A 12,650-nucleotide genomic window follows, 5' to 3' on the forward strand; every position below is an offset into this window, starting at 1 on the left:
ATGACCCAAATTTCATACATGACATATGTTCAAAGAATCTTCATTGTGCAGTATCTTCTGATGAGCAGCAATTCCCTTTAAGTTAGCATCTAACAATCTTCTGCTTGTAAAGCTGTTATTCAGTTTCGATTAGCTCGATTAGGAACCACTGAGCATCCAGAACGTACAGTAGATCAGTGAACGCTGATTTGTAGATTAAAACACGATTCCCATGTTTTATGAGGGGTATTAGTATCCCAGCACTGCATGATTTAGTGACACCATACAAATAAATTATAATATTTATAATATTTCCTAAATATGAACAAAATAATTGTATAATTGTGTTTCTCCCAGTTATATTCTGCACTACAATTACTACCCCAAGTGAAAAATCACCAAAGTTTATCTATTTGTACATTTATGCTGTCAATTAACAACTAATAAGTAGTCCCCAAAACACTAAAAATATATGTAGTAAACAATTAGTTTAGAATATTTTGTGTAATTTGAATGTATCATTTCTTTAAGGAATGGAGTGAAGAAGCTGCAGAAAAGGCTAACCATCAAGCAAGCCGATGTGTAATGCAGCATAGCCCATTTTCTTCTAGAAGAGTGTCAAGTAAGTATAAATCATTTGAATGAATTACGTTTTTTTTAACTCTATAGATTCACAAAAAGGTTTAACCTGTTTATCCTTCTGGTTGCTGAGGAGCTTATATAACGGAGATTAGCATTAGCACTGAGCATCTAGCCAGTTATCACATAATAAAGTATTTATAAAGAAAGTTCTAATAAAAATCAACTAAAATCATTTTTGTAATTAGATTAATTATATATAAGAACAGGAACATGTGAATAGGAAACATACAATTATGTTCCATTTTGCAAAGCCTTTCCAATTTCATATATAAACAAAAGTGCAAAAATGACTGCTTGTTGGCTTCAAATAAAAGCTATAACTTGCAAATGCAGTTTATTAAAAAACTAGTCCTAAATCCCGTTCACACGGGCCATTTTTTGCAGTACAGAGGTCCCACCTCTTGCGCTCTCTTCCTCCCCCTCTCTTTTGCACTCTCTCTCTCCTCTCTCTTTTGTGCTCTCTCTTTCCCCCCTCTCTTTTGCGTTCTCTCTCCCCCCTCTCTTTTGAGCTCTCTCCCCATCTCTTTTGAGCTCTCTCTCTCCCCCCTCTCTTTTGCGCTCCTTCTCCCCCTCTCTTTTGCGCTCTCTCCCCCTCTCTTTTGCGCTCTCTCTCTCTCTCCCCTCTCTTTTGCGCTCCCTCTCTCCCCATCTCTTTTGCGCTCTCTCCCCCCTCTCTCTATCCCCTCTCTTTTGCACTCTCTCTCTCCCCCCTCTATTTTGTGCTCTCTCTCCCATCTCTTTTGCACTCTCTCTCCCATCTCTTTTGCGCTCTCTCCCCCACCCTTTCTTTTGCGCTCTCTCTCCCCCTCTCTTTTGCACTCTCCCCCTCTCTTTTGCGCTCTCTCACCCCCTCTCTTTGGGCTCTCTCTCCCCCTCTCTTTTGCGCTCTCTCTCCACCCTCTCTTTTGTGTTCTCTCCACCCTCTCTTTTACGCTCTCTCTCCCCCCTCTCTTTTGCGCTCTTCCCCCCTTCTTTTGCGTTCTTCCCCCATCTCTTTTACACTCTCTCTCCCCCCCTCTCTTTTGCGCTCTTCCCCCCCTCTTTTGCGTTCTTCCCCCCTCTCTTTTGCGCTCTCTCTCTCTCCCCTCTTTTGCGCTCTCTCTTCCCCCCTCTCTTTTTGCTCTCTCTCCCCCTCTCTCTTTTGCTGTCTCTATCCCCCCTCTCTTTTGCTGTCTCTCTCCCCCTCTCTCTTTTGCTGTCTCTCTCCCCCTCTCTCTTTTGCTGTCTTTCTCTCCCTCTCTCTTTTGCTGTCTCTCCCCCCCTCTCATTTGCGCTCTCTCCCCCCTCTCTTTTGCGCTCTTCCCCCCTCTATTTTGCGCTCTCTCTCTCCCCCCTCTTTTGAGCTCTCTCTTCCCCCTCTCTTTTGCGCTCTCTCTCCCCCCTCTCTTTTGCGCTCTCTCTTCCCCCCTCTCCTTTGTGCTCTCCCCCCTCTCTTTTGCGCTCTTCTCCCCCTCTCTTTTGCGCTCTCTCCCCCTCTCTTTTGCTGTCTCTCTCCCCCTCTCTATTTTGCTGTCTCTATCCCCCCTCTATTTTGCTGTCTCTCTCCCCCTCTCTCTTTTTCTGTCTCTCTCCCCCCTCTCTTTTGCTGTCTCTCTCCCCCTATCTCTTTTGCTGTCTCTCTCCCCCCTCTCTTTTGCTGTCTCTCTCTCCCCTCTCTTTTGCTGTCTCTCTCCCCCCTCTCTTTTGCTGTATCTCTCCCCCCTCTCTTTTGCTGTCTCTCTCCCCTTCTCTCTTTTGCTGTCTCTCTCCCCCCTCTCTTTTGCTGTCTCTCTCCCCCCTCTCTATCTCTCTGCCCCCTCTCTATCTCTCTCCCATCTTCCATCTATCGCGCAACTGCGCCCAGCCACGCCCCCTTCACGCCCGGCCACGCCTCCTCACGGCCATTCACGGCCTCATGGGCCTAAATTGTAGCCATATTCACAAGTTGGTTAATTAAACCATGATCTACAAACAATAAAAAATTAGTTTACCTCTTAGAAATTAGACTTTTGAGTCTTACAATATCAATATTTATATTGATAGATGACTCCCATAAACCAAAACAAAAAATAAAAAATAATAAATTTCTTGGGTGCAATCCAGTGTTTCCTTATATTTATATATAAAGTAGCCTTGTCCATGTAGTTAGTCCATGTTATGTTGGAAGGCTTATTGCCATAATTGAACAACCACTCAGAACCAATCAGAAGAGAGGGAGCACTCATTTCTGAGATCATGTTTTATATGAGTGTTTGTAGACATAGCACATTTATGTTCCAATTTATTAACAGTCGGACGAAAATTATCCTCTGTAGCGATCATGTCCGTCATCGCTGAATGCATACGCTGTTGGCAGTTAACATCACACAAGCAGTTCTGGTGAAGTGCTTGCGCAATGCTGCCCCCTGCAGATTCGCGGCCAATCGGCCACTAGCAGGGGGTATGTGATCAGGCTGATTGCTGTCCGCCACCTCAGAGGCAGACGAGTTAAGTCTTAAGACCGCTGCTTCTTAACTCCTGTTTCCGGTAAGCCTGAAGGCTCGTGCAGAAACAGGGGTATACGGTCCCATTCGAGACGTGATAACTCGGCCCCTTAGACTTGATCTCAATTTTATAGGAGTTGCATTTTTGGCTGGAATTTGGGCCAAAAAATTATTTGTTTTTTATTTAGCGCAATCTTCATTGATTTCAACTCTTTCTCGCACTCGCAAATGGGTTTTTGGCCACTTTAAACAAGCCCTATCAACACTATGGAGCCGAAAACTGCTTGCCAGTCACACTATATTTTTGGTTCACTTTTGAACTTTTTTTTCAAGACCATTTTTGGCTTATCAAATTCCGCACCTCTAGAAATGATACCAATGCCCCCCCCCAAAAAAAAACTATCATGGTGATATAAGTAAGGTGCCTCAGAATTCTGGACATAATATCTGTAGTTCAAATGGCGGGAGGCTAAAAGCAGAAACGTAGCGTAGGTTACTGCCTTTGACCAATGCAGTATATACACACACAGATTTCTCAACTACACACATTTCTCAACTGAATGTCTGTAAATTGTATATCTAATGCCATAAGATTATTTCTGCATTTAACCTTAATATATTTCCTTTCCACTTTTCTTAGATCCTTATGAAATGCAGTGTGGTGAAAATATATTATTTTCCAGTACAGAGACTGACTGGGCAAAAGTAATCCAGGATTGGGATAGTGAAAAAGACAATTTTGCTCTTGGTGTTGGACCAAAATCAGATAAAGATATGGTCGGTCATTATACACAGGTATTTCAAACCATAACTACAGAACCTCAAATCATGTTACTTGAAAACTACTACAATGAATATTATACTGATCTCAATTTCTATCAGTTTATAATGCAATGAGACAAAGAGTTTAGCTTTGCATATATGGATGGAATATGTTCACCAAAAAGTAGTATCATACACAGTTTATTGTATGATATTTTGCTTTTAGCATTTGTGACTTGTTGGTGGACCAGAGTAGCACAGGGGGTGGAATTATGGTTTCCCAAGGGGGAAGTAAAAGTGGTTGTGGAGCTTCATTTATCTGAAACCTGCACTCTCTAAGTTTGTGGATTACAACTACCTGGTGCATTGTAATACATATGTAACAATGGTGTTGCTTCTGCACTTGCGGCCACATGTTTTATTACAGAAACAACCAACAGGCACTCATGGTTGACACAAAGGCCTCTAGTTATCATGGTCTGGTGGACCTGATCCAACACTGCGGATCAGGTCCGCCAGACCTCGCTGAATACGGAGAGCAATACATTCGCCGTATTCAGCATTGCACTAGCAGCTCACAAGAGCTGCTGGTGCAATGCCGCCCCCTGCAGACTTGCGGCCAACCCGATCGGGTTGATTTCAGGCGATGTGTGTCCGCCTGCTCAGAGCAGGCGGACAGGTTATGGAGCAGTGGTCTTTGTGACCACTGCTTCATAACTGCTGTTTCTGGCGAGCTGAAACACAGGCTCGCCAGAAACACGGGACATCAAGCTCCATACGGAGCTTGATACATATGCCCCAAAGCCTTTAATAGAGTCAATTAAAATGTTACTTATAATTCAAATGAATATCCCAAACCACTATACTAGGAAGGCCTCCCTCAGGGACACAGGATACATACCTGGAGGTAATTAATACTTGTTTTTAAAAAATAAACACTAGAAATAATAATAAACATGTTTATTTTCTTTTTTATTGAATAGTAAATACATTTTGTCCAACTCCTCTACTATCCTACCGTGGACATAAAAAGTCTACACACTCTTATGAAATTGCTGTAAAGGCAAAAATAACAACAATGTAAATATCAGACTATTTTGTATTAGTATCATTATAAATAAAACAAAATTATAACACTTTGGTTGTATAAGTCAACTAATACTTTGTGGAAGCACCTTTTGCATTTATTCTTTGTGAATAAGTCTGTATTAACTTTGCACATTTAACATTTTATACCAATTTTCTTTCTCAAAAAATTCAAGTTTCTGCAAATTGTGAGGGGATCTCCTGTGTACAACTCTATTTAGGTTATTCCACAGGTTTTTTTATTGGGATTAAAGTCTTGGCTCTGATTCCAAGATTTTGATTTTCCTTTACTGAAGCCATGCTTTGGTCGACTTGGATGTGTGTTTTGTGTCACTGTCATGTTGAAATGTGAAATTCATCTTCAACTTTCTGACAAATGCCAGCAGATTTTGTGCCAAAATATCCAGATTTTTGTATCTATTTATTCTCCCATCTATCTTGACAAGAGTCCATGACCCCGCTAAAGAAAACACCTTCAAGGCATGATGCTATCACCACCATGCTTCAAAATAAGTATGGTTTTCCTTAGATAATGAGCTTAATTCTTTGAATAATGAGCTTTATTAGCCTTGCACCAAACATATCTTTTACAATTTAGGACATAAAGGTCAACCTTTGTCTTGTCAGGCCATAGCACATTTTGCCACATGGCTGGGGGTGACTACAATTTTGTTTTTGCATAATTTAGATGGGATTGGATGTTCCTTTGTTTTTTTAAAAAAGGTTTCTGTCTTGCTACCCCATTGTCCAGACATCAAAAATATGATTGCTGGTGGCCACATGCAAGGAGTGACCAGAACCTGCCAGAAATTCCTGTAGCTCCTTCAGTGATGCTGTTTGTCTCTTGGTAACTTCCCTGATAAGTTACTCCACACCTCTCCTCAAATGTCAGAAGGCTGACATTTACATTGTTATTTCTATCTTTAAAGGGACATGAAACCCAACATTTTTCTTTCATAATTTAGAACGAGTATGCAATTTTAAACAACTTTCCAAGTTACTTTTATTATCTAATTTGCTTCATTCTCTTGATATACTTTGTTAAAAAGCATATCTAAATAGGCTCAGTAGCTGCTGATTGGTGGTTGCACATAGATTCCTTGTGTGATTGGCTCACCCATGTGCATTGCTATTTCTTCAGTAAAGGATATCTTAAGAATGAAGCAAATTAGATAATAGAAGTAAATTGGAATGTTGTTTAAAATTGTATTCTCTATCGGAATCTTGAAAGAAAAATGTTGGGCTTCATGTCCCTTTAAATTAAAAAAAAACACGTATTTTTTAAGGGTGTGTAGAATTTTTATATTCAGTGTAACAAGAAAGCCCTGAAGCTACCACTTCACAAATGACTAAAATCTTTAAAAATAATTATAACCTCTCTTTGAAATCTACAATGTTTATAGTGAATACATTGAAATACAGATTAGTAAAATATACCTTTAACCTGGTCGCTAGTCTTTCTATGGGGCTTGCATATTTAATAGTGCTGTATTTTAAGTGACTTTTTCCAGTGGCCTGCTTAAGGATTTCCAGGTTTTATTAATCTGAATCACCTCAGGCATTAAAGTGAAGGTAAACTTTGATGAATGAAAGTCCGTTTTTTAAAAATACTATTAAAAACAGGGGCACTTTCATTCATCAAAGTTTACAAATCAGCCGTTTTGATTAAAAACCTACCTTTTTTTCTTTTCACAGCCAGAGCAGCTTCCCCCTCCTGGAAATCCTCTCTTCACACGTCAGCAATGACTAATCTGGCTTCCTCCAATCACAGCATGGCCTCAGGCAATAACCACCCTGGGGGGAAAGCCGTGATTGGAGGAAGGCGGATTGGTCATTGCTGACGTGTGAAGAGAGGATTTCCAGGAGGGGGAAGCTGCTGTAGCTGTGAAAATAACTGCTTGTGTAATGTTAATCAAAACGGCTGCTTTGTAAACTTTGATGAATAAAAGTGCCCCTGTTTTTATTAGTATTTTTAAAAAACGGGCTTTCATTCACCAAAGTCTACCTTCACTTTAACTTGTTTCAGAAAGTGTATGGCGGCACTCAAAGGGCTTCAAATAAAAGATACGTTTTATTTCCAAATTTGCCCTTTTACAGGAGCATGATACATAATCTGTCTTTACATAGCGGTCTATTAGGACTGCCTGTTCACTGTAAATATATATATATATATGTATATTCTTATATACATATATATTTTAATATGTGCATATACACATATAAACACATAAATACATACAGTATGTGTATATTCATATATATATTTAAATCTGCTGCCCATCGCTGCATTTAGTTTCTTTGCCGTGTATGACGACATCAGAACGAGGCTTCCATTAGAGCCTATGGAAGAGCGTACCTATTAACCCCTAAACCAAGACCCTCCCGCATCGCAAACACTATATTAAAATTTATTAACCCCTATTCCGCCGCTCCCTGACATTGCCACCACTATACTAAAGTTATTAACCCCTATTACCCTGCACCCCAACATCACCCACACTATAATAAAGATATTAACCCCTATTCTGCCGCTACCCGACACAGCCTCCACTATAATAAACCTATTAACCGCTAAACTGCAAGCCCCCACAACGAAATATACTAAATTAAACTATTAACCCCTAAACTGGAAGCCCCTCAATGAAATATACTAAATTAAACTATTAACCCCTTAACCGAAACCCCCACATTACAATAAACTAAATTAAACTAGAAACCCCTAAACCTAACGTCCCCTAACTTTATATTAACATTACAATTTCCCTATCTTAAATTAAATTAAAACTTACCTGTCAAATTAAAAAAAAACGAATGACTAGATTACGATTTTTGCGGTAAGATGAAAAAGCAGCGTTAACAGGTCCTAACATATAAACATATTAACCACCACTAGAATAAACATATTAACCCCTAAACCGCCGCACTCTTGCCTCGCAAACACTAGTTAAATACTATTAACCCCTAATATGCCGCCCCTAACATCGCCACAACCTACCTACATTTATTAATCCCTAATCTGCCACTCCGGACATTGCCGCCACCTACATTATACTTAATAATACCCCTAATCTGATGCCCCCAACATTGCCGACACCTACATTATTTTTATTAACCCCTAATCTGTCGTCCCCAATGTCACCACAGCCTACCTACATTTATTAATCCCTAATATGCCGCCCCCAACATCGCTGCCACTATTCTAAATTTATTAACCCCTAAACATAAGTCTAAACCTACCCCCCTAACTTAAATATAATTTAAATAAATCTAAATAAAATTCCTATCATTAACTAAATAATTCATATTTAAAACTAAATACTTACCTATAAAATAAACCCTAACATAGCTACAATATAACTAATAGTTACATTGTATCTAGCTTAGGTTTTATTTTTATTTTACAGGCAAGTTTGTATTTGTTTTAACTAGGTAGAATAGTTACTAAATAGTTATTAACTATTAAATAACTACCTAGCCAAAATAAAGACAAATTTACCTGTAAAATAAAACCTAACCTAAGTTACACTAACACCTAACACTACCCTACAATTAAATAAATTACATTAAATTAGCTAAATCACAAAAAACCCCACTAAATTTCAGAAAATAAAAAACAAATTACAGATCTTTAAACTAATTACACCTGATCTAATAGCCCTATCAAAATAAAAAGCCCCCTAAAATAAAAAAAAACACTAGCCTAAACTAAACTACCAATAGACCTTAAAAGGGCCTTTTGCGGGGCATTGCCCCAAAGTAATCAGCTCTTTTACCTGTAAAAAAAAATACAAACACCCCCAACAGTAAAACCCACCACCCACACAACCAACCCCCCAAATAAAATACTTTATAAAAAAAACTAAGCTCCCCATTTCCATAAAAAGGTCATTTGGGTGGGCATTGCCCTTATAAGGGCAGTTAGCTCTTTTGTGGCCAAAAACCCTAATCTAAAAAATAAAACCCACCCAATACACCCTTAAAAAAATCCTAACACTAGCCTCCTGAAAATCGACTTACTGTTCTGAAGACCTGACATCCATCCTCAAGGAAGTGGCAGAAGTCTTCATCCAACCGGGCCGAAGTCCTCAACGAAGCTGGGAGAAGTCTTCATCCAAGCCGGGTTAAGTGGTCCTCCAGACGGGCAGAAGTCTTCATACAGACGGCATCTTCTAACTTCATCCATCCGACACGGAGTGGCTCCATCTTCAAGACATCCGAAGGGGAGCATCCTCTTCATCCGGAGTCTTCTTACTGAATGACGGTTCCTTTAAGTGACGTCATCCAAGATGGCGTCTCTTAGATTCCGATTGGCTGATAGAATTCTATCAGCCAATCGGAATGAAGGTAGAAAAAATCCTATTGGCTGTTGCAATCAGCCATTAGGATTCAAGTTCAATCCTATTGGCTGATCCAATCAGCCAATAGGATTGAGCTTGCATTCTATTGGCTGATTGGAACAGCGATGCAATGTCGGGGGCAGCAGATTAGTGGTTAATAAGGGGTGTTTAGACTCAGGGTTCATGTTAGGGTGTTAGGTGTACATTAATTTTATTTCCCCATAGGAATCAATGGGGCTGCGTTACTGATTTATACGCTGCTTTTTTGTAGGTGTTAGACTTTTTCTCAGCCGGCTCTCCCCGTTGATTCCTATAAGGAAATAGTGCACGAGCATGTTACACCAGCTCACTGCTCACTTAAGCAGCACTGATATTGAAGTGAAGTGTGGAGCAAAATTTTGCTCTATGCTCACTTTTTGTCTTTTAATGCCGGGTTTCTAAAAACCCGTAATACCAGCGCTGTATGTAAGTGAGCGGTGAGAATAAACTGCTTGTTAGCACCGCACCCCTGTTACCGCAAAACTCCTAATCTAGCCGTAAATTTAAACTAACAATTAAACTAATATAACCATTAAACTAAAATTAAAATAACTACCAATTAAAGAAAATTAAAATACACATTAAAAAAATCCTAACACTATTACAAAAATTACAAAATATCTAATTACAAAAATAAAAAATAAAAAAACTAAATTACAAAAAAAACAAACACTAAATTATGAAAAATAACAAACGAAATTATCAAAAATGAAAAAGAATTACACCTAATCTAATAGCCCTATAAAAATAAAAAAGCCCACCCAAAATAAAAACCCTAGCCTACAATAAACTACCAATAGCCCTTAAAAGTTAAACAGTTCTTTTACCTGTAAAAAAAAACACAAAGACCCCCCAAAAGTAAAACCCACCCACCAAAATAAAAAAACCTTACTCTAACAGAAACCTAAGCTACCCATTGCCCTGAAAAGGGCATTTGTTTGGGCATTGCCCTTAAAATGGCATTTAGCTCTTTTGCATTGCCCTGAAAAGTGCATTTAACTCTTTTAAGTAAAGCCCAAACCCTCAACTAAAAAAAAACACTTAACATTTTAAAAAATCGTAACACTAACCCTCGAAGATCCACTAACAGTTCCTGAAGTCCGGACATCCTGGCGGTGATAGGTCTTCATCCAGGCAGCTCCATCTTCGTCCATCACGGGACCGGCATCTTCTTCATCCCTGTGGAGGCAGAGCGGCGATCCAAGGTGGAGGTCCAGGCGAAAGGTCCAAGGCGGAGGTCCATCTATCCGATGTGGAGGTCCTCTTCATGAGATCGTCCGCTGCACACTGAGGATTTAAATGCAAGGTACCCCTTTAATACTGGGGGTACCATTGCATTCCTATTGGCTGAAAATTTTGAATCAGCCAATAGGAATTAGGGCTGCTAAAATCCTATTGTCTGTTCAAATCAGCCAATAGGATTTAAGCAGCTCTCATACTATTGGCTGATTCGAATGGGTTTTTTATTTTTTTAACAGGGTATTAGAATAGGAATAATTTTTATTATTTTGGATAATTTCGTTTGTTATTTTTTGTAATGGTAGTTTTTTTTTATTTTTTGTAATTTGGGTGTTTTTTATTTTTTGTAATGATAGTTTTTAATTTTTTGTAATGGTAGGTTTTAGTGTAAGGCAGCTTAGACTTTATTTCACAGGTAAGACTGTATTTATTTTAACAAGGTAGTTAGTAAATAGTTAATAGCTATTTACTAACTAGTCTACCTAGTTAAAATAAATACTTACCTATGAAATAAAAATAAAACCTAGTCTAGCTACAACATAACTATTAGTTATATTGTAGCTAGCTTAGGTTTTATTTCACAGGTAAGTATGTAATAAGTTTTAAATAGGTATTATTTAGTTAATAATTGTAACTTTAATGTAGGTCTATTTTAATTATGTTAAAGTTAGAGAGTGTTAGGTTTAGGGTTATGTTTAGGGTTAGGGTTACGGTTAGGTTTAGGATTAGGTTTAGGCGTTAATAGTTTAATTTAGGTTGTTGCGATGTGAGGGGATGGCGGTTTAGAGGTTTAATAGGTTTATTTAGTTTTAGTGATGTGGGAGGCCAGAAGTTTAGTGGCGTTAATAACTTTATTTAGTGGCAGCGATATTGGTGGAGCAGCAGAATAGGGGTTCATAGATTTAATATAGTGTGGGCAATGTTGGGGTGCAGGGGAATAGGGGTTAATAACTTTAGTATAGTGGTGGCAATATCAGGAGCAGCAGATTAGGGATTAATAGATTCATTTTGGTGGTGGCAATATCGGGTGCAGCAGATTAGAGGTTAATAAGTTTATGTAGGTGTCGGCGATGTCGGGGGCAGCAGATTAGGGGTGTTTAGACGTGGGGTTTATGTTAGGGTGCAAGGTTTAAATGTAACTTTTTTCTCCCCATAGACATCAATGGGGCTACGTTACGGAGCTTTTCATTCTGCGATTGCAGGTATTAGGTTTTTTTTCTAACCAACTCTCCCTATTGATGTCTATGGGGAAAGTGTGCACAAGCACGTCAAAACAGCGCTTGTATTTTGTGCGTTATGGAGCTTAATGCAACCATAACGCACGCAAAAGCCGGCTGTTTCAAAACTTGTAATGTAGTGTGCATAACTCATAATCTACCTGTTTGCTTCTTCTCCTTACATTTGATTTTTTTTATTTTTTTTATATAAAAATATTAACTCTATATTGTTTCATAGCTTGTCTGGGACAAATCCTTTCTTGTTGGATGCGGAGTTGCCAATTGCCCTAACAGTCAATTTCCCTACCACTTTGTCTGCCAGTATTGTCCAGCGTAAGTATTTTAGAGTTGAATTATTAAGTTATATTTACATATACTGAGAATAAAAACGTTGTAATCTAATGTATATTAAGGAATTCACTCTTCTTATATTTGACGCTTATTAAATATTAAAGGGACATGAAACCCAAATTTGTCCTTTCATTATTTAGATACAGCATGCAATTTTAAATAACTTTCCAATTTATTTCTATTATCTAGTTTGTTTTGTTCTTTTCATATCCTTTGTTGAAACGTATACCTAGGTATGCTCAGAAGCTGATGATTGTTGGGCTGCACATATATACCTCTTGCTATTGATTTTCAGCTAGCTCCCAGTAGTGCATTACTGCTCCTACAACAAAATATACCAAGAGAAAATTTGATAATAGAAGTTAATTAGAAAGTTGTTTAAAATCACATGCTTTGGGGCCAAATTATCAAGCTCTGAATGGAGCTTGATGCCCCTGTTTCGGCGCGAGCCTTCAGGCTCGCCTGAAACAGCAGTTATGAAGCAGCGGTCTAAAGACTGCTGCTTCATAACTGGTCCGCATTCTCTGAGGCTGTGG

General features: G+C 38.8%; 1 protein-coding gene across 1 annotated transcript in view; it reads left to right on the forward strand.

Moving 5' to 3' along the window:
* The window catches only part of LOC128656929 (cysteine-rich secretory protein 2-like), a 124,577-nt gene that overhangs the window by 48,943 nt on the left and 62,984 nt on the right, over positions 1-12,650 (forward strand). The window contains exons 3-5 of the mRNA XM_053711103.1: positions 511-601; positions 3,724-3,878; positions 12,002-12,096. Of these exons, the coding sequence (XP_053567078.1) occupies positions 511-601; positions 3,724-3,878; positions 12,002-12,096 (341 nt within the window). The remainder of the gene's footprint in view (positions 1-510; positions 602-3,723; positions 3,879-12,001; positions 12,097-12,650) is intronic.

This window comes from Bombina bombina, chromosome 4 (assembly GCF_027579735.1).
Source record: "Bombina bombina isolate aBomBom1 chromosome 4, aBomBom1.pri, whole genome shotgun sequence".
Taxonomy (NCBI): domain Eukaryota; kingdom Metazoa; phylum Chordata; class Amphibia; order Anura; family Bombinatoridae; genus Bombina; species Bombina bombina.